The sequence below is a fragment of the Xyrauchen texanus genome, chromosome 13 (genome assembly GCF_025860055.1).
Source record: "Xyrauchen texanus isolate HMW12.3.18 chromosome 13, RBS_HiC_50CHRs, whole genome shotgun sequence".
In the NCBI taxonomy this organism is placed as follows: domain Eukaryota; kingdom Metazoa; phylum Chordata; class Actinopteri; order Cypriniformes; family Catostomidae; genus Xyrauchen; species Xyrauchen texanus.
In genome coordinates this window covers 31,948,045-31,974,355 of record NC_068288.1, presented here as the reverse complement: position 1 = coordinate 31,974,355, position 26,311 = coordinate 31,948,045, and the positions used below count along the sequence as shown (strand labels likewise).

The 26,311-nt window shown below is 44.2% G+C and overlaps 1 protein-coding gene across 1 annotated transcript in view; it reads left to right on the top strand.

Moving 5' to 3' along the window:
* Positions 1-26,311, top strand: part of LOC127653890 (gamma-aminobutyric acid receptor subunit gamma-3) — a 232,605-nt gene that overhangs the window by 48,312 nt on the left and 157,982 nt on the right. Inside the window, exon 3 of the mRNA XM_052140711.1 lies at positions 21,917-21,984. Within this exon, the coding sequence (XP_051996671.1) occupies positions 21,917-21,984 (68 nt within the window). The remainder of the gene's footprint in view (positions 1-21,916; positions 21,985-26,311) is intronic.

Below are 26,311 nucleotides of genomic sequence, written 5' to 3'. Positions count from 1 at the left end.
CACTCAAGGACATTCACAGAGTTGTCCTGTAGCCACTCCTTTGTTATATTGGCTGTGTGCTTAGGGTCGTTGTCCTGTTGGACGATGAACCTTCACCCCAGTCTGAGGTCCAGAGTGCTCTGAAACAGGTTTTCATAAAGGATGTCTCTGTACATTGCTGCATTCATCTTTCCCTCAATCCTGACCAGTCTCCCAATTCCTGCTGCTGAAAAACATCCCCACAGCATGATGCTTTCACCACCATGCTTCACTGTAGGGGTGGTATTGGCCAGGTGATAAGATAATTCAGGCAAAAGAGTTAAATCTTTGTTTCATCAGACCAGAGAATTTTGTTTCTCGTGGTCTGCGAGTCCTTCAGGTGCTTTTCTGTACCCTTCCCCAGACAATTCCTTGGTTTGTGCTCTGACATGCACTGTTAACTGTGGGGCCTTATATAGACAGGTGTGTACCTTTCCAAATAATGTCCAATCAACTCAAGTTGTAGAAACGTCTCAAGGATGATCAGTGGAAACAGGATGCACCTGAGCTCAATTTAGAGTGTCATGGCAAAGGCTGTGAATACTTATGTACACATGATTATGTTTCTGTTTTTTATTTTTAATAAATTTGCAAATATTTCAAACAAACTTCTTTCACATTGTCATTATGGGGTATTGTTTTTAGAATTTTGAGAAAAATAATGAATTTTATCCATTTTGGAAGAAGGCTGTAACAACAAAATGTGGAAAAAGTGAAGCGCTGTGAATACTTTCTGGATGCAGTGTATGTGAGTATCTGTTGTCAGATAGCTTCTTTAATGTAGTAGGCTGCAAAATATATTTTTATGATCCCTCTTATTTTTTTTAATGGCAAAACACAGACACATCAGTGGTTTAGGTGCACAAGAACTGCCCCGCATTGTGCAGTTTCCCGCAAATGAACTAGACAGTCATTTCCTTGTTAAATGGATCTAATATTAGCAGTGGGCTTTTCCAGTGTGTTCGGATGTAGCATTTGCAGACAAATTGTGAGATGTATCTTCACCGCTAGTGCTAATTACAACTGTGTTCACTCATTATTTTCTCAAACTTCTCTAGTTGGCAGAAACAGACAAGAAATCTCAGTATAGATTAATATTTTTTTAGATAGGGATCATTTTAGATAAAACTAAACTAAATTGAAAGGACAAATTGAAAATGAAGGAGAAATAAAAACTAAATTTAAATTTGAAACATAATAACCCTGGATTTAATGACTAATTTATCTTTCACATCAGATCGCTATAAGATATAAGTGTGTTGAAGGACAGTTTTGTCTTCATACACCTAAACCATATCTTTTCATTCTGAAACCACTTTGAAGTTTGTTCAGCAGGATACTAATTACAAAATAGATACTGTATAAAAAGCAGCAGAGGATTTTTGTTACATTTATATTGAAAATAGTTTATTCTTAGTTATGAAGGTTTGGCATTCAATTACCATTTCTACAGAATTTTCTGACTAAAGGACAAAAACTCATCGCTCGTACCTAGAAATTGTGAAGTAGTTTTGCAATGTCTCGTTCCCTTCATCTCAGGGAACCAATGTTACATGTGTAACTGGAGGCATTCCTTATCGATTCAGTTCACTCGACATTGCAGTGAAACACTTTGGGGAGTCCCATAATGCTGCATTACATAACATCATACCCTATAAACATAAACATTGGCATAAACATATAGATGAATATGTAAATTAGGTCACAGGCCTGTCAGCCGGTGACTTATTATAATATGTCTTCAAGTGTGTATGAAAAAGAATAACCCCACATGGTGAAAACTAGATGGGACATTAATTTTATTCTGAGGATTCATATAAAACACACAGTATAATCAGACCGTTCTCTGTACTCCCTGACATTCACCGTGACCAAATCACTACGATGAAATCAAGCTTTATATAAAATGTTATTTATTATTGTAAGTAGTATTAAAGGAAATATTAAGAGTGGAAACAGGACATCGGATGGTAAAAAAATGGTGAGACAAAAGGCGAAATTGGACCAGGGTCGCTATGACAGCACCAGGGACGGATTAACCACTGGGCCGATTGGACCTTTGCCCAGCGACCTCTAAACCCAAAGGGCCCCGAGCTTTAAATCAATTATTTATTTATTTTGAGATACTTATCATAAATCCATGTAAATGTCAGCCCTATGTGAAATACCATTTGTTTGGCCGAATGCGGGCTGGACAACAACACTGTGAGCACAGGCACTCGAGTGTGCGCTCGGGGAATCTGCGTCTAACAGGTGCAGCGAATTTATTTGAAGGACTACAGAGAACAGCGTCTGTTTTACACAACGCTTCCAAACCTCTAGTGCGGAAGTGTAGATGTCCTTTTGTGATACCAGTGATGAAAAAGCTTGATGCAGTGCAACAAATGGTGTAACAGAGCACAGGTGTCTTGAGATGTGTTAATATATATTGTAAACACGCACCATCTAGTGCGCGTTTACATGGCCTCCACACACGTGCAAACAGCCCGTAACTTGCCTTATAGACTACTTGAAAAACTCTCCTGAACCTGACCCAAAACCTGTAGGTTTGTCGGGTACCGTCAGACTCTGATCTGGTAGAAGACCTCTACACATGTGTAGAATAACCGAATAGTGATTTTGGTATTTGAATACCATTCACATACTATTAATAATGCATGATTTTGGATTGGTTCATAATTAAAAAGTACATATAACTGGCCATGTAAGACATTGCTCCAAACTTTTCTTACGTCAATATGAAAATCCAACCAAATCCGGGTCCTGTAGTGCATAAAAGTTAATGTATTCAATTGACACGTCATGGGGTCCTCCATGGTGTACCGGCCCATGGGCCTCTCAGTTCTTTATCCGTCCTTGGACAACACTACACATTCACACCATCTTTACACCTCATGCCACTGCAGCAACATTTATTTTATTGTTTGTGGTATATTTCTGTGGTTCCACCAGACTACTGGGGTCAAAATAGCTGCACTGTGTTGCAGATGCTATTTACACCTTGGTGCAAATAGTCACGCCGAGATTTTTTTTCTCCTAACATTGTGAGAACTTTTATCGAATGCTAATAATGTCATAATGATGTTCATAACTTTTACATTAGCATTAGCCAATGTTGTTGCAACAATTCCTTTCAGGAGTATTAATACTTCGGAAAAATATTTACAGGAAATAGCTAATAGTTTAACTGTATAATTTCACCTAATGATTGCTTGTGCTACACTTTTTGGTGTTTATTTAAGTATTGTATTGTTAGCTTTACTGTATGCTATGTTCAGAATCAACAATTAGCTCTATTTGTGTGCCTTGCATGAATGGCGGTGAAAGTGTTTTAGACCAATTACTTATGAGAATTCCTTTGTTAGAATGACACTTGTACTTCACATATTAAGCTCGCTGTTTTGAGTTTCTGTCCATTTGATCATATGTTATTTACCTCTAAATGGTTGCATCATTAACAGGGTCAGAGTTCTGTGTTTAGAGTCTTAATGGCTGTTTATGGGGTGGTGGATGTCATCATCATTAATGTTCTCTGCTCGGCCTTTTGTGGGTGATTTTAGTTAATGTGTCTATGGTGATTCTGGGCAGAGAGCTTGCATATAAATGCTCTTATCGATGGCCACACAGAGCAGGGAGGAAACACAGTGGTGCAGGGGCTAAAAGGTGGCCATGGTGAAAAACAATCTGGGCAGAGATCTTGCATATAATTGCTCTCACCGATGGCCACACAGGCTGATTTGTTTCTCCTCTTTGATGATGAATGTGTTGACAGATCAACTGAGATCAGAATTGCCCTTCTATCTGGCTCTGACATGATCTCACAAACAGGATATACTATGTCTGGTCACTTCATTCACTTTCATTGTGACCCCATGAAAGAGGCAACGGCACTCCTTCGGCTGTGGCTCAGGGGGTAGAGCGGGTTGTCCACTGATCGCAGGGTTGGCGGTTCGATTCCTGGCCCACATGACTCCACATGCCGAAGTGCCTTGGGCAAGACACTGAACTCAAGTTGGTCCCAATGGCAGGCTAGGACCTTGCATGGCAGCTCTGCCGTCACTGTGTGTGTGAATAGGTGAATGAGACGTAGAGTAAAGTGCTTTGTTAAACATTAAGGTTAAAAAAGGCACTATAAAAATGCAGACCATTTACTGCTTCAAAACCTAGAGAGGTGCCTCCATAGACAGCATTTTAAGGCTTCCAATCCAAAGACTGCTCCAAAAGGTAGGCAATTGAATTATGCTGCCTCCTTAGGGTCCATTCAGACAATCATTTTCTTGCGTTAAAAAAGGTAGACGCAGAGCATTGCATAGAACAGAACAGAGGTGTCCCAAGGTGCCTTTTTAAAATGTAAAGTTTCTTTTAACTTAACACAGCATCTAAAAATGTGCTTTGTGACTTTGAGCTATTATGAGTTCAGTCTCATCTAAGCTATCAACATGCCCAGTGAAATTTAGGTCCTCTTCTTAGCAAACAACCACCCACCTTAGTGTCAGCCTCCCTTGGATAACATTACAAGGTTGTTAAATTATAAGAGAACACATTCTGCTATGTGTCACCATCAATACATTTTAGCATCTCAGAAGTCTATGTGTCTAATCGCATTTCATATCAAATGCACTTTATTACAATGACTGCACCTCTTAATGTTTATGTTATACAGACCCTTGAAAAGAGTTATCCTTCAGCGGCACAAAGGGATTGTTGTTTTCTAATCGATAATATAAATGCTAAATAAATTCCTTTCGTATCCTTATCCACCTTCTAAACTTGTGTATGTGTGACATGATCCTGGTGCTAAAGCTGGCAGACTACAAGAATTTAAAGACATAAGGCCTCTGATGGCTGGAATTGCATAATGATGTTTGTGCACTTTATCATGCAAGTGTGAATAGCTGATTGTAGCACAGGCATGCACAGAAGCAGGGAAGCACTGACACAGTAAATATAAAAGATTGCTCTTTACATAATGGGCGGAAGCTGAGCATGAAATCCCACCTATGAATTGTTCATGACGTGGTTCGATAATGTGGAGGCACAGAAAAGGATGCAGGGAGCCCCATAGCGCTCCTGCAGGAATACAGATGACTGAGTGCAGAGAGAAAGAAATAATGTCACAGTTAAGGTTTCAGAGCAGGTTTGAGCTCCACATGATGTGCCAGGTTTTTCTCTGGTTCTGACTCCTTTCTTTTATTTTCATTTTCTTCCCATTGACTTTCCTTAAGCCTTGTCATGCCACTCCCTTTGAGACTTGTGTCTCTGCAGAACAAAAATGGGTATTTACCAATCTGTGGGCATTTTCAAACTGGGATGGGCATTTTTCTACTGCTTTACACAATTTGTCAACTACATTGAGATTCCCTACCTTCATTGTTCAGAAATACCCCTGGATTGGAAATGCCCACAAATTACTCCACAGATTTCCTACTATCATTGGATAGTTGAAAAATGCCCATATAAATTTGAAAACGCCCACAGATTGAGAAACATACATTTCCCCTTCTGTCGCTCTCTCCACGTTGTGTCGGAGAAGCGACACTAGGGGTCTCTCTTGAGCGCCAATATTCACCTCTGATCTTATTGAAAAGGGCCAATGGGAGTTGGCAGTCGGTATTTGCATATCCCGACCCCGGACATAAGGGTATTTAAGCGGCGCAAATACAGGAGTTCATTCAGAAAATTTCTTCGGAGCCGATGGTCTGTCTGCAGTTTGCTGCGAGTTACACGCCACTTAAACGTTCCTGTTTTCCTCTGACGATCTGCATGCTGTTGGATCTTGACGGCGCACAACAGCGGCTTTCTCCTTCTCAGTGCACGGCGTGCACTGTTGCCCCTGAGCTCGACAGCGCGAACACGTACACACACACACACTGTGTATTAAAAGAGTTTTTTACTAAAAGAGTAATTTTCTCTAAAAGAGCAAACACAGCGGCGTTGAATGTCCTTTTAAGGACATGTCTTTTTCAAGATGCCTTTCCGCCCCTGTGTCGTTCCTGGATGCGGTAGAGTGCTCTCTGCTTCAGACGGCCACAGGCGCTGTCTCGTGTGTTTGGGCGCTGATCACACCAGGCGGCGTTTGTGGATGGTTCATGTTCTCACTGCGAGAACATGACCATGACTACGTTAGCGATCGCGGCTCGCTTTCAACAGAAGCGAGCCACCCCAACTGCACCCGCATTGCTCCTTCTTCCCACGGGATTAAGGACGGTGCGGTTGGCGCTGGGGGCGATTTGGGGGCGGCAGCGGGTGCAGTTTCGCCGGGTAGCCCCACGCGAACCTCCCAGAAACATGCACGGGGGTGGACCTGATCCTTATGTGCTGCAGGAACTGCGCTCAGCGACCGACCTCGCCCTGAGAGCGACGAAGGCCACAGCGCAGGCACTCGGACAGACGATGGCCACCCTAGTGGTCCAGGAACGCCATCTTTGGCTCAACCTGGTCGAGATGCGTGAGGCTGACAAAAACCGCTTCCTGGACGCACCTGTCTCCCAGATTGGCCTTTTCGGTGACACCGTCGAGGACTTCAGCCCAACAGTTCTCCGCGGTGAAGAAGCAGAGCGGAGGCCATTTCAGCACATCATGCCCGCCGCCAGACCTGCCGCTACAGGCCCTGCCCCATCTGCCCGCAGAGGGCGTCCCCCTGCGAGGAAACCAGCTCCTGCTCCGCCTCAACCCGGGCCCAGCTCTCAGCCCCAGCGTCGAGCACTCCGCAGGCGGCGCATGCCCCCTGTCTCACAAACCCCCTCCAGGACCCGGAAGGCTCCCAAGCGTTCCTGAGGCAGCTGACCCAGAGCTGAAGACGTTAGCTCCGGAGGTGGTAAGACCGCTCCGTCCCCCGGTGGAGGGCCGGGAGGAGAATTCTTTGTTTTTTCATTTGCCACACCCCCTGATGGGGGCTGTGGTACCCACATTCTCAATAAAAGAGCTATTTCCTTTGCCTCTGGGTCACCTGGCCCGCAAATGCCGTTCTCACGGCAAAGTGCTTTCAGATCACAACAGTCCCGGTACACCGGACGCAGCGATCCCGCCTTCCGCCTGCCCACGACTGTCCCCCGGCTGGCCGGTTCAGACGAGTCCAGAGAACGCCAACATCAGACCTCCTCCTCAGTCAAGAACCCGCCCCCTGCCGGGCGCGCGGAGCAAGGTAAGTGCTTTGAGTCTATTCTCAGCACCTCAGCCTCAGGCCGCAACGAAGCCGCCCGACACTGCATTACCTGTTCCGCACCGCTGCGAGGCCCCGCCGAGTATGTCCAAAATACTCGTCCCTTGGGTGCCCCTAGCGCAGAGCTGGGAAGCGTGGATTTCGCTTCCCAACGCATCACGCTGGCTGCACCGGACCATTCGACTCAGTTACGCAATTCAGTTTGCCCGGCTCCCGCCCCCCTTCAGGGGCGTCCGCTTTTCCGCAGTACACGGCGAGCACACCAGTTCCCTGCGCACAGAAATTGCGACCCTCTTAGCCAAGGGCGCGGTAGAGCCCGTCCCTCCAACCGAAATGAAGAAGAGTTTCTACAGCCTTTACTTCATTGTACCCAAGAAAGGCGGCGGCTTACGACCAATCCTGGACTTGCGAGTTTTCAATCGGGCCTTGTTAAAACTCCCGTTCAAAATGCTTACGCAGAGAAATATTCTGGCTGGCGTTCAGCATCTAGATTGGTTCGCAGCGGTGGACCTGAAGGACGCGTACTTCCACGTCTCAATTCTGCCATGACACCGACCCTTCCTACGGTTCGCGTTTGACGGCCAGGCGTTTCAGTACAAAGTCCTCCCCTTCGGCCTGTCTCTGTCCCCTCGCGTATTCACGAAAGTAGCAGAGGGGGCCCTTGCCCCACTACGAGTAGCCGGCATCCGCATTCTCAACTACCTCGATGACTGGCTCATCCTAGCACACTCTCGAGAGTTACTATGCACACACAGAGACCAGGTGCTCCGGCACCTCAGCCGCTTGGGGCTTCAGGTCAACTGGGAAAAGAGCAAGCTCACTCCGGTTCAGAGCATCTCTTTTCTCGGGTTGAAGTTAGACTCAGTCTCAATGACAGCACGTCTCACGAGCGAGCGTGCTCAGTCGGTGCTGGACTGCCTCGCTTCCTTCAAGCCAGGCACAGTGGTCCCTCTAAAACTTTTCCAGAGGCTCCTGGGGCATATGGCGTCCTCCGCGGCAGTCGCGCCGCTGGGGTTGATGCATATGAGACCACTCCAGCACTGGCTCCAGACTCGAGTCCCGAGACAAGCATGGCACCGCGGCACGCATCGGGTAAGGATCACCCCCGCCTGCCTCAAAACACTCCGACCCTGGACAGACCTCTGCTTTTTATGGGCAGGAGTGCCCCTGCAGCAGGTGTCCCGACGCGTCCTGGTCACAACCGACGCCTCCCGGTCCGGGTGGGGTGCCGTGTGCAGCGGGCCGTTGGAAAGAGGCCCCGCTGCGTTGGCACATCAATTGCATGGAGTTGCTGACCGTCCTTCTTGCTCTCAGGAAGTTCCTCCCGTTAGTTCGGGACAAACATGTCCTCATGAGATCGGACAGCACCACGGTGGTGGCGTACATAAATCGCCAAGGCGGCGTACGCTCACGCCACATGTCACAACTCGCCTGCTGTCTCCTCCTATGGAGCCAGCAGCGACTCAAGTCGCTGCGTGCCACTCACATCCCCGGCAAGCTCAACGTCGTAGCGGACGCGCTATCACGACAACGCCTGCCCGGCGGGGAGTGGAGGCTTCACCCCCAGTCGGTCCAGCTGATTTGGGAACGGTTTGGCAAGGCCCAGGTAGACCTGTTCGCCGCCCAGGAAACCTCCCACTGCCCGCTCTGGTACGCCCTAACAGAGGCTCCCCTTGGGACAGACGCACTGGCACACAGCTGGCCCTCGGGGCTGCGCAAGTATGCATTTCCACCAGTGAGCCTTCTTGCTGTGCAAGGTCAGGGAGGACGAGGAGCAAGTCACGTTGGTGGCCCCCTACTGGCCCACTCGGACTTGGTTCTCGGAACTCAGGCTCCTCGCGACAACTCCTCCCTGGCGAATTCCCCTGAGAAAGGACCTCCTCTCTCAGGGATGGGGCACGCTCTGGCACCCGCGCCCAGACCTCTGGAACCTCCACGTCTGGTCCCTGGATGGGACACGGAAGAGCTAGCCGGCTTACCGGCGACCATTGTGAATACCATCAACCAAGCCAGAGCCCCCTCTACCAGGCACCTTTACGCCCAGGAGGCTGTCCCCGTCCACCCTCAAGGTGTATGTTGCCGCTATCGCCACCCACCACGATCCTTTAGACGGCAAGTCTTTGGGTAAGCACGACCTGATCCTCAGGTTCCTGAGAGGCGCCCGGAGGTCAGCCGGCCAGACCTAGTTCCCTCCTGGGATCTCTCGGTAGTCTTGGCAGGACTCCAGAGACCTCCCTTCGAGCCGCTCGAATCAGTTGGACTCAGGGCCCTCTCTCAAGACGGCCCTGCTGATCGCGCTCGCCTCCATTAAGAGGGTCGGGGACCTGCAAGCGTTCTCTGTCAGCGACACTTGCCTGGAGTTCGGTCCGGCAGATACGTCTGTGATCCTAAGACCGCGACCGGGCTATGTGCCCAAGGTTCCTACCACACCATTCCGAGATCAGGTAGTGAACCTGCAAGCACTGCCCTGGGAGGAGGCAGACCCAGCCCTTTCGTTGCTGTGTCCAGTGCGCACCCTGCGCATTTACCTGGACCGCACACACAGCACCAGACGCTCTGAGCAGCTCTTTGTCTGCTTTGGGGGACGGCAGAAAGGGAATGCCGTCTCCAAACAGAGGCTCGCCCACCGGGTTGTCGATGCCATCACACTGGCTTATCACACCCAGGCCGTGCCCCTACCCTTACGGGTCTGAGCTCACTCAACAAGGGGTGTTGCATCCTCGTGGGCACTGGCCAAGGGCACCTCCCTAGCAGACATCTGTAGAGCCGTGGGTTGGGCAACACCCAACACCTTCGCGAGGTTTTACAACCTCCGCGTTGAGTCGGTTGCGTCTCGTGTTTTCTCAGGTCCGAGCCCGTAGAACTCGGTAACACGTGAGACCGACCGGCCAGGTGGATCGCTATGCCCAGCGCCCTTTCCTGACGTCAAGGTAAAGTAGTGCGCCTTCTTCCCAGGGCGCCCCACTCCGAGTCGGGCCCCTGGTCAATTCCTCCCCAGCCCTCCGGGTCCGCGGTTCAGCGGAGGAACTCGCCGACCCAAGCCACTGCGGGTACCTTGATGGCCACCCCGTACTGGTATAGGGGCTCCACAGGTAAAATTAGAAAGCCTCCTGTTCGGACTCCCCCTGTGTGTAATTCCACGGTTCTGTCCCCTTACGAGCGGACCCCCGTGTCTCCCTTAGGCAGTTACAGCTGCCTCGGTCGCCATGCTGTAGCAACTCCCCCCTTTCAAGGCTGGATCTACCACCGCACCATACTTTCCACACGAGCCCTAAGACGGCCGTGTGACGTGTCTACCACTTTTCCTCCCCAAGAAAAAGGGCAGGTGTGGTCTCCGCAGGGTCTGCGTAAGACCCCCTTCCCTATATGCGTGTAAGGGCCCCGGCCGTGATTGCTCTATGCGAGAAACATAGAGAGAAAAGAGGCCCAGCCAGGCTGGCCCATTCCCATGTTGGCAAACATCGCCTTTGTTCCCCTCCCAGGGTAACTAGAAGGACTCCGATGTTCTTATGGGGCATTGGGGAAGGGTACGTGCAGCCAGGTACAGACGATGCGTGGCACTGGATGAAATCCCTGCCTGCCTCTGTATCGGCGGTCCACGTACAAGGTTCAGCGCATGGCAAGATTGGAATGGGTCCCCTAGTGTCGCTTCTCCGACACAACGTGGAGAGAGCGACAGAAGGGGAACGTTTGGTTACGTATGTAACCTCCGTTCCCGAGGGAGGGAACGACACATTGTGTCTTTCCTCCGCCATGTCACTGAACCGAGCCACTGTTGTGGCCGGACCATTTCCGGCTCCTCAGAAAAATCCTGAATGAACTCCCGTATTTGTGCCGCTTAAATACCCGTATGTCCGGGGGCGGGATATGCAAATACCGACTGCCAACTCCCATTGGCCCTTTTCAATAAGATCAGAGGTGAATATCGGCGCTCAAGAGAGACCCCTAGTGTCGCTTCTCCGACACAACGTGTCGTTCCCTCCCTCGGTTAACGGAGGTTACATACGTAACCAAACGTTTTGTTTTGCAGAGACCTGTATTACCTCTCTCCTGCTTTTTTATTTCCCTCTTAAGTTTCTCTCCAAGATTCCCTTGTTTTGCATTTTCAGAAAGAAATGCATGGGGCAGTGTTGGCTCAGTGGTTGAGGCTCAGGGTTACTGACCAGAAGGTCGGGGGTTCAAGCCCCAGCACCACCAAGATGCCACTGTTGGGCCCTTGAGTAAGGCACTTAACTCCAGGTTGCTCCGGGGGGATTGTCCCTGTAATAACTGCACTGTAAGTCGCTTTGGATAAAAGCGTCTGCCAAATGCATAAATGTAAATGGCAATAATAATAGTAGAGATGCACCGATCAGCCTCACGTCTTACCGATTCCAAGCCGGTCCGTTTTGTTGCCAGCAGCGCAGGCAATAACGTCACAGCCGCATATAAACATGTCATTGGCGTGGAAGATCTTCACTGTGTGAGTGAAGAATACATACATTTCGAAATGTGTAATAATTGTAAGGCCAAAGTAAACCATGGGGGAACCACCACAATAACTTTCAGATCAACAAACCTAATTAGACATTTATAACACCATCACCCAGCTGAAAATGCCCATTTTAAAAAAGAAGCTAAAAAGTGAAAGCGGCTAAAGCTAGCAAGAGCTCAGAGCCAGCCACAAGTCAGCAGCCTCTCCTATCATTCCTTGGTATGAGCAACGAAAATACCAAAGCAATTACGAGGAAAATTATGGAATTCATGGCCCTGGTTGACCAGCTGTTCTCCATAGTTGAGGACAGAGGGATCAGAAATCTGATAAATTTCCTCGATACAGAGTATGAGGTACTTTCCGACGTTGCGTTGCCCGAGTTGTTTAATCTCGTGTCATGTAACACACGCAGCCTGTTATCTGTCAACATTTGGGTACACAAAACTGGGAGAGGGGAAGTGGGGTGCTGGATGGCAGAGGCAGGCTAAATACATACAAATTGTGCCGTTGTGATTTAACCGTTGGGATATGAAATTCAATTCTTTCGTCCAGCTGTTGTTAAATGTACATGTATATTTTGTTTTTTTCACCGGAGCACCAGCTGATTCTTCTCCTCCCCTCTACCAGTGATGCTTGATTTAACACCCCGCGTCTACTGCCTGCGCAGACATCAACAGCGCAAATGGGTTGTTGGTTGCCAGATTGTGGTCATAAATGATTTGTAATGTGTATGATGTGTCGATTGTGTGAGTAGGATGCGTTTCATTCAAGATCTGGCAACTGGACCACCTTGGAATAATATATTGATTTGATTATTCATATAACGTGGTTTGGGCCATACAAATTACGGGAGTTTTTTTGGGAGAAATAACAAAACGGGAGACTCCCTGGTAAAAGGGTGTGTTGACAGATATGGTCACAAGCCGATCCCGAAGCAGTGCTCAGTTTTACAACTGATATTTGGACATCTAACGTAAGTTGAGCGTATTGGACACTTCGGTTTTTCAGATCTTTGGAATTGTTTTGTTAGATGAGTAATAAAGAGAAAAAGGTCCATTTTATAAAAATAGTGGAAAATGACATCTGTTATATAAAGCAACTAATTTGCATTTAATTGTTATTTCTACCTCTTTCTAGTCACAGAGCACTTTATTTTGAGAGTTGTTTAAGTGAGAGAATATCCTGTAACTTAGTGCAGTTTGGGGGAAATTGTAATGTTTAATAATTTATTTTATTATGAAAATAAAATTTTGCATTGAAGAAAGGTAGATTTTGTTTGTATGGTCAAAAATAGTTCTTAGAAAGAAAATCGGAATCGGAAAAAATCGGTATCGGCAGGTCAATCGGAAATCTTCCAAGAAAATTGCAATCGGTGCATCTCTAAATAATAGTGTTTACGTTTTTGGGAAGTTAGGTTTTAGGCTTTAGATCTATGTAACTGAAATGTTGGATCAGAGCCTCTTTAATGTTTTAATGACACTGAGCATACATTTAGTTTTTTGCTGGCCATGCACAAAATTCAGCATAGTCGCAGTGCAATATAAAAGCTGATTTAAATGGGTAAGTATATGCAAGTAAGACGAGACCAATTACAATTCAGTGTGCACTACATAATTATATGATTATATGATTTTATATATATATATAAAACTACCACTACAGTCCACCCCAACGGAGCAGCCGTGGCCATCTGCCGGGGGACGAGGAGCCCAGCCGCCTGAACGAGGACGATGGCCGCCGACCACGAGGGGAGAAGGGGCTCCTAGCCGGCCACCTGGAGCAGTCAGGGCCGCTGCCAGGGGCGGAGGAGTCGCCTACCGGCCGCTGAAACGCGGCGGGGTTTAAGACTGCCGACCACCTGGAGCGAGAGAACCGCTGCCAGGGGCGGTGGAGACCCCTTCTGTTCCTCGAGAACGCGGTGGGGTGTTCCGTCCACCAGGGGGTGAAGGACTGCCTCGGATCCGCCCGGAGAGGCGCGGCTGTCCGATAGAGGGTGGAGGAGTGGCCGAGGAACAAGCTGCGGCGTATCGGAGAACTGGCAAGTAAGAGTTTTTTTTTTTCCATCTCTCTCTCCTTTCTCTCTCTCACTGTCCATCTGCGTTGGCCTTTTCCCTCTTTTTAAATTTTACAGTTTTTGGGGGGGTACTACACTGTTACAGGAAGTACCCCCCATGTTAATTATTTCTGTTTCCCTCCCCGTGTCCCCTCCCTCATCCAGGTAGATGGGGATGACCTGCCGGCAGACGGCGCAGAAGGCGCGCCCTCCCCCAGGGAAAGAGGGGGGGGAGTACGTCAGGCCGGGGGTCCCCATCCTGAGAGAACGAGGGAGGAATGTGGCAGGGCGGAGGGCAGGGCCGGGTCGTGATCCTACGCACCCGGTCCCGTATTAGGCTAATCAAGCCTCTGAGGTTTAAAGGCCGACTGCAGAGTATCGTGCGGGAGAGAGAGATCGTTAGCGGACATGTCCGTCATATGTGTTTGTGTCTTTGTTTTAAGTTTCTCATTAAAACTATAATTTATATTATCAGGCCGGTTCTCGCCTCCTCCTTTCCATTAATCCCTTTACATATATATATAGACTGAAATTCATATAAGAAAGTTTTAAATGATTCAAATTAATTGCTAACCACAATATTTGAGAAATATCTGAACAGTGCTACCTTTAAAGCATTGACATTTTACTTGATTTTTCATGAAAAATATGTATTGGTCATAGCATACATTTCTTTCAGATCCAATTCCAGAAATGCCGGATCCGGATTCACCTTGTTCTGGCACAATTTAAACCAGTTCTTTTTTTTCTGTCCTATACCCTTATTTCCTACAAATTGTTCTGAAATAGCTATACACCTGTTTCAAACTTTATACCAATTTATTGTTTATATTATAATTTTTTTGTTAACCCCTTGTAATGTCAAGGAGGCAGCGGGACCAAATAAACAGTCAACATATAACTTTAATAACAAACTGAACTCAAAAATAGCATAAACTGCTAAACAAACAAAGATGCGCACACACACAGCTTTGTGTGTTTCTCTCTCTCTCTCTCTGTCTCAAACTGGCGTCTCCAGCCCTCCCTTTTTTTCTCTGTCATCACGGCCTGGCCACATACCCCTCCTCATCACTCTCCACCAGATTCTTAGAGGGGAGGTGTTGCCCTTTCAGCCATCCTTCCTTCGGCCAGCCTTCCCCACATCCTGGGAAACTGAGAGAGATGAAGGGAGCTCGAGGGAAGAGAGAAAGAGTGAGCGGGTGAGACAGAACTAATGAAATGGAGACAGGAGAGAGCATGAGAGAAAAAGTGGCTCCACCACCAGATTCAGACCAGGAAGAGCTCCGGCCTGACTTACTCCCCCGCTCCCTTCCTGGAGGGGAGATGTTGACCTTTCAGCTGTCCTTCCTTCAGCCAGCCTTCCCCATATCCTGAGAAACTGAGAGAGACGAGGTGAGAGTGAAAGAGTGAGCGGGAGACTGAATGAAAGAGAGAGAGAGAGAGAGAGAGAGAGAGAGAGAGAGAGAGAGAAACTGGCTCGTCAGACATGCTGTCTCCTGGTCCTCAGCCACTCCTCCACCCACTGGCGGACAACAGCCACTTCTCCCCTGGTGGACGGCAACAGCTCCCCCTCAGCAGTTCCTCTGGCTCCCGGCGGACAGCAGCGTCTCCTCCTTCCCCTTGCAGATGGCAGTGGCGAGTATAACCACAACAGAGCATCTCTCCTCCTTCCCGGGTTTCGGCAGCAGTGTAAAAGTTCAATGGAATGAGGAGGCGGGCGACGGCGATTCCAACTCAAGAATGTCTCTTTTTATTAATAAACAAAACAATAAACACGTTCGCATAAGGTGTCTGTGGCAGGGCGGAGGGCGGGGCTGGGTCGTGATCCTACACACCCGATCCCGTATTAGGCTAATCAAGCCTCTGAGGTATAAAGGTCGACTGCAGAGGATCGTGCGGGAGAGAGAGATCGTTAACTGACATGTCCGTCATGTGTAACGTGATCAATGGAAAGGAGGAGGCGAGAACCGGCATTTCAATATAAATAATAGTTTAATGATAAACTTAAAAGACAACATAAACACACACATGACAGACATGTCCGTAAACGATCTCTCTCTCTCTCTCTCTCTCGCACGATCTTCTGCAGTCGACCTTTATACCTCAGAGGCTTTATTAGCCTAATACGGGACCGGGTGTGTAGGATCACGACCCGCCCTCCGCCCTGCCACAGTGTCTGTCTCACTCTCTCTCCATGGTTTTAGTAGGTTGAGCTGGTAAATCTGATGTGCCCTGCCCCTATCAGTATGCACTACCTCATAGTCGACTTGCTGTGTGACCTCAAAGGGCCCTTGCCACTTTGATGTGGGGAGTAATACAAGTACTTCATCTCCCAGTGCAAACTCCCATAGCCGAGCTCCCCTGTTATACAGCTGGGACTGATGTTCTGTAGCAAATTCTCCTCTGATAGTCGCCCCAGTGTGTGGAGTTTTGTTCTCAGGTCAAGAATGTATTGAATACAATTGTTGCTCTGTCAAGGTCCCTCTATTCCTCAAGGTCCAATATTCCTTCATGACATTTAACACGCCATGTGGAAAACCCAGTGGAGGCTCGCGGAACCTCTCGCACTGCAAATAACAGGGGTTCGAGCCACTTATCCCAGTTCCAAGCATCTCCATGCATGAACTTACGAATCATATATTTTAAGGTATTATTAAATTGTTCAACCAGGTCATCCATTTGTTGTTGGTACATGCTTGTCCGAATCTATTTGATACCCAATTTGTACAGCTTGCATAGTGTTGTTGACATAAAACAGTGCCCTGATCAGTGAGGATTTCTTTTAGGAATTCCCACTCAGGAGATTATTCTGAAGATTGCCTCTGCAACACTACATACTGATATGTTGTGCAGAGGTACTGCTTGTGGATATCACATTGCATAATCCACCAAGACTAACACAAAGCGATGCCCACATGCTGTCCGTTCTAATGGCCCGATATGGTCCATGCCAATTTGTTTAAGGGGGACCTCAACCAATGGAAGAGGGTGCAATGGCACTTTTGCCAGCGGTTTCACCAGCTTACATTCACGGCATGCTGCACACCAGCAGCTAACTTCCCTATGAATGCCCAGCCAATAGAAACGGGCCATGAGACGGCTTAGTGTTTTCCCATTCCAAGTGACCTGCCACCTGGAATAACATTTCCCGATGGCTCTTGGTACCAACAACTAGGTTATATTTTAGTTTGTCTGAGCATCCTATGTCACTCTATACAACCAAAGTTTTATCATTGAAAAATATGGTTATGTGAGTGTGATGCCCGGCTGAAGACCTTGACCATCAATCACTATCACTTGGTCAAATGTGTGCTTCAGGGTTTCGTCTCATGACTGCTCTAAAGGTAAATATTCTATCGTGAATTCCCTAAGAGATGGGGAGGATGACACCTCCCCTTCCAAGGCGTCAGCCTGATGTGGAGCAGATGCAGATGGCCCAGGCCACGGCTCCCCAGCCAGCAATTTTCCCATCTCACATCAACTCTTGTGTTGTTTCTTACAGGACACATCCACACACAACCCTTTCAATAATAATTGAAAAGCCGGCCAATTGGTTCCCAAAATATGTAGATGAGTGAGGCAAGGACTAACCACTAACATTATGCATTTGTCAACAGAATATTATCGTGACAGCCTCTACAGGATAATCCTGAATATCCCAGTGCACACACCTCATCCGACTGTTTCCATTCAATGTCCCATTTTGAACCAAGCATTGATGAATGGAGGTTTAATTACAATCTGAATCCACCAAGGCTTGGTATGTACCCCTCTTGACACTCACCGGTATTTGATATGTACCTGTTCGATCGTGGGTGCTCTGCGGAGTGTCGGAGACCCGGATCAAGGCCCCCACCTCCATTACAGGGCACAAATCTTGGACATGACTCGGCTCCCCGCAAATCCAGCAGACTGGCACAAGCTTCCTGCCCACACAGGTGACAACGGGTTCCCTCACCTGGGATGAAGAGAGGGGAGAGATGTGGAGAGGAGGTGGTTTGTAGGTACAGGGAACCCCCAAGACTGGGGTTGGCCGTGTGCTCAAAGAGCTTGAGGTAGGCCTCCAGATTATTTTGCGGCCCCATCTTTGTGAGCAACACTTGAGGGTTCGCTGCTGCTGGGGAAAGGGCAGCGGCCGCCCCCTCCTGGGGTACTAGGCTCCGCAGCACCGGACGGTCATCTTCATGGGCCTGAAGTACCTCTTCAAAATACTGCTGCTGCTCCATGCGTAGGACCAGGAAGGCCTGGTGGATGCTGGCCAAGGACCTGAAGACACTCCAGCGGCAATGACTCCAGCGTATCCTCCTTCCTCAAATCCCGGGTTCCTTCACCAGTGTAACAAAGTTCTTAAGATGGGCAAGGAGGAGGCAGGAACCAGCTGAACAATCAATGTAAAACTTTAATAACAAACTGAACTAAAACATAACATAAAATGCAAAACAAAGATGCACACACACAGCTTCGTGCGCCTCTCTCTCGAACTGACGTCTCCGGCCACCCTTATCTCTCTCCCGCTGATTAGTCAACTCGGTGTTAGGCATGCATCATCACAGCTCGGCAACACCCCCCTCCTCATCACACCCCTCTTCTGTCACATAGGCTTTTCACATTGTTTTCCTAACTCTAATCTGCTAGTGGACACCAGACAATTATTACCAAACATTTTATGACTGCTTGCATTTAAACGACAACTTAACCCAAAAATAAAACAATTCTGACTTTGTTTACTCAACCTTGTGTCATCTGAAGCCCATATGACTTTCTTCTGTGGAACACAAAAGGAGAAATGTAAAAATAATTTTACTGGTTGCTCTTTACATGCAATCAGAATGAGATTTCTCTCTGCAGAGGGACTGAAGATTTCAACCTTCAAAAATATTGCAAAAGAACCATAAAAGTATAATAAAAGTTATACTTCTCACTGGAGGGGAAGGTTATCAGTGAAAAATAGCTTAGATTTAGAAGTTGTATCAGAACATTTATTGTGTTTTTGCATCTTTTAACCTTCAGTCCTCATTCATTAAAATGTAACTGAAGAGTTCAACCAGCAGATTTTACCAGTACAAGTAAACGATAACAAAATTTTTAGTTTTAGGTGAATTATTCCTTTAGCCATGCTTCTTCCCTGACTTTGCAAAGGAATATGTGAGAGAAAAAGAGAAGGGATGTGAGAAATGGAGATGGTGATACTCTGCCATAATGACATCTCTGCAGGCATCAGGGAGAGATCTTAAAATGTCATTGGTTCAGTGGGAGTTGAGGGAAAGACTGCATACAGAATAGCACCTCAACTTCCTGTGTCCAGATCCAAACACTAAGCTCATTAACTTTATTGCACATTATCGTAGCACTGCAACAATATCTGTATAATTTGTGTAATTGTCTGTAAATCGAAAACAATTATGAACTGTAAATGTAATTTCCCAGATGTGAAATAGAACATTGGATGATGAACTATGAAGTATATGAGTAATTAAATATTCATGGAACTTTGCTGTCAACTTTGAATGTGATATAGGAAACAACAGCTATGTGTAATAGTTCTTTATAATTTATCAAACATACCCAATAAAAGTTTAAAACCGGTTCCATCTATTGCTTATGACTGAGTGCCTAATATATGCTTAGTGTTTGTATGAGTCCATATACTTGGCTAAGAACATGGACTTGGTTTAAACAAAGGTATTCCGTTTAGTCCACGCTGAGTGAAGAAGGCATTAGGAAATGAAAGGGGATATTGAAAATGACATGCTCATATTTAAGAGTAACCTGATGTAACCACACCTGATGGGGTTTGTGCCTGCTTGAGGACTGTAGGACTGATCGAAGGCAAAATGACTGAGATTAAGGTTTTAGTGATAGTTTGTTATATTGTGGTTGTTAAGACTTTTTTCATAATATGATTTTATATAAAAAAAAAAAAAACGAGATTTTATATAAAAAAAATCAGCTGAAATAACATTCATCTAAAGTCTTTAAACTATAACCATTATATAATTTTTCTATATAATAATTTGTTTAAAAATAATTAAACCATGTTTAAAGCTGAAGTGTGTATTTTCTGCTTCTCAAATGGGATTCGTCAAATAGAATTGCAAAAATAATGTTTTTTTTTTTTTTAAAACTACCCATACATTCTCCTGTCTTCCATTGGTTTAACATAAATACATTCCCACACAAATTCAAGGCTTTTGCTTTGCTAATGTTGCTGCATCTAGCTGTTTTGGATGCTAAAACAAACAGAGCCGTGTTCGATAGTGCCACAGTTTTCACTTTTTTTTTTCTTTCTTTTTTTGACAAATGGCTTGCTTATAGCTTTCTCTGCATAATAAGCTGGAATAGGGATAAGTATTTTAACATAAAAAAATACACATTTCAGCTTTAAAGAATATGGTTGCCCTCAGTAAAATATTTGTATGACCATTAAAAAAAAAATAAAAAAAATAAAATATATATATATATATATATATATATATATATATATATATATATATATATATATATATATATATATATTGTTTTTATATATATGTTTATATATATGTGTATATATATAGATATAGTGTGTGCGTGTATATATGTGTGTGTGTGTATATATATATATATATATGTATATGTGTGTGTGTATATATATATGTGTGTGTGTATGTGTGTGTGTGTATATATATATTGTATGTATTTTTATTTTTTTTTGAGTTATGTAGATTTTTAAGGGCTATAAACATTACATTGTTTGGCACTATATGCTGCTATCAGAATTATTTAAATGCATCAATTCTTGACTATCTGCTTTTTTGTCATTTTGCTGGGTTTAGTGAAACCCACAGAAAATGCTTTGCTATTAGAGGGTTGTCAGACAAGTCTTTCTCTCACATTGAAATTCTCACAATTTCTTTGCCATTTTCCCCTCCAACTTTCCACTTCGTCTTTCAAAACTGATGAGGGCTTTGCTACCACGTGCTATTCCAATCAAACCAGTGTTTAAAAATCTAGATTATTGTGATCAACTGCTCAGATAAATAATTTGAAAGAGGTTTCAAATGTTTCAAATAGAAATTAAAGTATAGAGTTTTACTTAATGTAATGGCCACAGAAACAGATGACAATTTCACCTTTTGGTGCATAGGTTGTTCATTCAATAAACTTTTATTCATTCAATAAAAGAGGTCCTCATAGACATACACAGTAAAGCTATTCTGATACTACCCATGCCTTTAATGGAATAAGACATTCAAAAATGAAAAATGTGTCATTATTAACTCGCTGTCATTCTAAACTTGTGTGACTTTAAGGTTAGGGTTTGTTCTTGTGCTCAACAAAAATATTATAATTTTTTTATTAAAAGCCCTCAATCTTTTCATTACAATGGCAGTGCACAGAATATTATCTCACTTTAAAGTGGTTCACAGTGGTTTGCATGTTGGTACTAAAAATAAGTTTTCATATGAACACATGTATCAGTGAAAAAGCTTCTCTCATAGATCTAATATAGTAAATGCACATCAGATATCAATGTTTTCCATTAAAAATTCATTCAAATTTAGGATGTTTCTCACACCGTATGTCTTCAGAAGACTTGGAATATGATGTTTTTATTATACTTTAGTGTCCTTCTTTAAATAATTAATGTGAGGCACTATCCACTGCCATTGTATTGAGAAAGACAGGCTGAGATATTAATAACCTTTTGTGTTTTTCATAAGAAAGAAAGTCATGCAAGTTTGGAACAACCTGAGGGTGAGTAAATTATCACAGAATTTCTATTTTTGGGTGAACTATTCCTTTAAGGGATGTTCGTGTTTTGTTCTTGAACCTACATTACGCACAGTCATACGTTATTATTATAATTATTTTAAATCGCACGTTGGGTTACAGGAATAAGGATTACAAATACCACAAGCATGCTAGTGTACCTGCCTGATGGATAATCAATTTATTCTTTATGTAGCAACTTATTAGCAACACACTATTATTTGGGGGTTTGCAGAACAAAACACGAAAGGCTATAAATATGACCGCTACAACTTTCCAATAAAATATATTCATCTAGGAGAGAGTGAACGAAACTCAGAAAGGACAGGCATTATAAGTCTGCAATGGCTACATTGTGAAACATTTTCTCCAAGAGAACAACTACTTCCTTTAAATTTAGTTTTTTTGTTAGTGAGCCTTATATCATCTCTCTTTCTCTCTCTCTCTCTCTCTGCAGTTAAACCGACAGTCATTGATGTTGATATCTTCGTAAATAGCATTGGACCTGTGTCATCAATAAATATGGTGAGTGAACATCAAAACATGTCCATGAACTAACTATTTCATCACAATGACAGATGTCTTTTTGACGAGTTTAATGCCCCAATTTCAATATCCACATCTCACTCACTCACTCACTCACTCACTCACACACACACACACACACACACACACAGTTGTGTTTCCATGTTTTATGGGGACTTTCCATAGACATAATGGTTTTTATACTGTACAAACTTTATATTCTATCCCCTAAACCTAACCCTACCCCTAAACCTAACCCTCACAGAAAACTTTCTGCATTTTTACATTTTCAAAAAACATCATTTAGTATGATTTATAAGCTGTTTTCCTCATGGGGACCGACAAAATGTCCCCACAAGGTCAAAAATTTCGGGTTTTACTATCCTTATGGGGACATTTGGTCCCCACAAAGTGATAAATACACGCTCACACACACACACACACACACACACACACACACACACACGCGCACACGCACACTCACACACACACACACACTCACACACACACACACACACACACACACACACACACACACATACACACACACACACACACTAAGTACTTACATTTCAGTCCTATACTGTAGGTGACAAAACTGTAGGTTTGGGTTCAAAGCAGGACCCACTATCTGTCCCTCTGAGATGTGAGTCTACTGCTAAAGCTTCATCTCCCCTGAGGCACAGGGGGTGGGGGGTGTAAAGCAATTGACAGAAACTGAGACATGGAGTCAGAGAAAAAGTAAGAGTTTTCACAGTAGTTGGCTCTGGATGTAATTGTACATCATAAAAAACCATTGACTGAATGTACTCTTGAGAAAAAAAAAATAAGACAACCACTTCTAAATTATTTATGTGCACTTCAATAGATATAATTTGTGATAGTGGACGACATCGACAGATCTCTTTAAATGGGTGTCTCACACCAGCAAAGAATGTTAAATTCCTCTGAAGCTCAGTTCAGTCTACCAATACATCAGATTCATCCTTGAAAATCTAAGTGTGTATTCACTTTCAATTATTACGGTCCATGGCACAGAGAGAGATAGAGAATGGTTGGATAATGAGTAGAATCCAAACAATCACCTGAAGAAACAGCAGCTATCGATCAATATGTCACATAATGATGGCTGAGCGTTATAGTTTTTTAAAGCCTTATGTGAGGTGTTTCTAAGAAGGGGCTTGGAATTCACAAGAGACAACAATATTCAAGTGTTAAAAGTTTTCAAGGCCTTCCTTTTCACTTTACATCAGGTTTGGAACTTTGTTGTAAAAGCTGACTCCAGTCATGCATATTCACATGCCTTATTTGCATATTAAGCCAAAAAGGGCAGCAAAAAATTACGTCTCAGAGCAATTTAGTATTCATAATCGCATGAATGGAAGTTACTTAAACATGAAATATTAGAGATAATAATCATTTTATCAAACCCAATTTATCACAGCCTTCTAATCTTTTTAATTTCAGTTTATGAGTTGAGTTGTCAGCAAAAAAAGGAGTACAGAACATTCAAATATGTTTACATTTATGTATTCTTTCATGCTCTCTGACACTGTGTCTCTCCATCTCCCAATAATTCATTTATTTTCCATGACAATTTCATTTTCTTGAATATGCTATACACACAATAACTCTGTCAGGCAGGTTATTTGCACATCTATGATAAGACTAGCTCAGCCAATAAAGCAAATATCTTTATGTACAGCTGGCCTTTACATGATACACCTTAGTAAATATAACTGTTTTACACTACAAATATGTTGTTTTGCACAACTTAAAAGGGAAAACCAAACACATATAAACTAAAATATCGTCAAAGCGCATACTAAAACCAGAAAATGTTTTCTTGCCTGTTTTTCATATTGTAGTAATGGAAGATATTAAAGAGATCTTATAAAGTACAGGATTCAACATAATCTCAGCATTTGTTCTCTCCTCATGCTCCATACCTTTGTGCTGTTTGTGCTTTCTTTTGTTGGGCCACTTCTGTATTACATTGTGTGGAAACTCTAGAACAGGGGTTTTCAAACTTTTTGTGTGTGGGGACCACTATTTCTAATCAAGAATTTTCGCAGACCACCTCATAATACACATAATAAAATATGTCTACACACAGTCCTACCTGAATTAATCCGCACCTCTAAATAGGCTTACTAGCACTAAAACTATAACTGGTCATCACATCAGTACAACAGGCTTGTTAAAAGAACGTTTACTGCACACACATTTTGCTTTTTTTTTTACAAAATACACATTTAATGAAAACACAGTAGGCCTACTCCAGGTTAAAAATAAAAATAAAAGTTGTCAAAAGGAAAAGCCATTGGAGTCTATTTGCTAGCCCGATATGAACGTAGGCTAATATCCCCCTTTGTCCCCCTCCACATCTTTCCCTTCCTCTTTTTATCATCTGTCTGTCTAATATAGGCCTATATTAAAAACAAACAAACAAACAAACAAACAAACAAACAACTAAATAAATGCTCACCAGCTCGGTCTCATGAAACTGCGTATCTATACCACGAATTTAATTTGTCATGCCATTTATACGCTAAAAATAGTTTTTGCGTGCATATGATACGCACTTTATGGCGTGTAATACGCACGCACTCCAAACCCCTAATCCCACCCAAGGGGTTTAGAGTGCGTAGCATATGCACGCAAAAAATATTTGTAGCGTATAAATGGTACGTGAAATTAAATTTGTGGTATAGATACGCACTTTAATGAGATCGTGTTGGCTCACCTACTGAGATGGATGATGTTGCTTTGCAGACGTTAATTTCTGGATGTCAGGTTCCAGTGATGACAGCCTCAATCTGAGATCTGGTTCAATATTAAGTCTGTTCCGATATTTTGACTTAAACATGACCAGGGATGAAAATCCTGATTCACAGAGGTAAGTTGTTGGAAAAGGCACAAGCCACTTCAGGGCGAGTGCCTCGTAGCAACAAACGCAAACGGGCAACGGCTCGTCTTCGGGCCCGGTGTAGCTGAAACCTAATGCTAAGTAGCTTTCGTCGTATTTTCTCTTCACCCTCCTTTTCTTAGATTTTTTATTTGGAATCTGGCTCGTAGATGCCTCCGACTCACTGTGAATCTCTTTATTGGTTGCCTCTTTTCTCTTCAGAGAACCTGTTTCTATCCACCGATCCATATTGTGGTTCTAACGGCACTGAACTTGAACGTCACGGCCGAGCGCCACTAGCTCATTTTAGTATAAGCACAATAACTTGACAATTTAATTAAAATTTTATATCAATATAGGCCTACATTTTCTTTTTAGTTTTTATTTATTTATGGGAATTTCCTGGTAAAATGAAGGTAAAAAAATATTCTTTTATATTTTATTTTGCCTTTCCACGGACCACCTGCAGTACCCTTGGACCACAGTTTGGGAATCACTGCTCTAGAACATAATCAAACACATATGCAGATGTCATGTCAGTGATAGTGTGTTGCGAGTCCTGCTGCCTGAAGAGGGTTTTGCTTGTGCTGTGGAACTGAATTGATAAATGCAGCTTAAAGAGCATCGTTGCTTGGATTAGCATAGATCACCCCTGTGGGTCAAGTCTTCAGCTACTAAGCATGGAGCTGCTGTGGCTCAGGTGGTAGAGCAGGTCAGCCACTAATCGCAGGGTTGGCTGTTCGAATCCCAGCCCACATGACTCCACATGCCGAAGTGTCCTTGGGCAAGACACTGAACCCCAAGTTGCTCCCAATAGCATGTTGCCTTGCAATAGCTCTGTATATTAGTGTGAGTGTGTGTGAATGGGAGATAGTGTAAAGCACTTTGGTAGCTGCTAAGGTTAATAAAATGTGCTATATAAGTGCAGACCATTTACCATTATAGAATATGTATGTTTAAGGTGCAGCTAAAGACACATCATTAACTTTAACTTGACTGCAGTTGAATGTAACAGTACACAGGGTCTTCAAAACTCTGTATATACAGTGTTATAGCTGTTCTAACACTATATATACAACAGTTAGTTGCAGTCAGTCTGTGCATTTTAGTTTGTCATGGAACTAATTTCATTGTCAGAGCAAACATAGCAAATGCATGTACATATAGGTCATATGTCTTTGGCTGCTGCATTGTGTTGTTCCAGTGTCTCCCCTATTCATTATTATAGGCTGTTATTACAGTCTGTTACAATAAGTACAAAAACAATGGCATTATCAAAATATAATGCCTCATATTTTGTCATTACGTGAAGACTCGATAGCCAATTCTGTAATCTTAAAGGTTATTGTAATAAACATAGTAAATGTTCACCACTGTTTCTGAACCATGTACCAGCAAACCGCGGTTGGCGTGACTGGA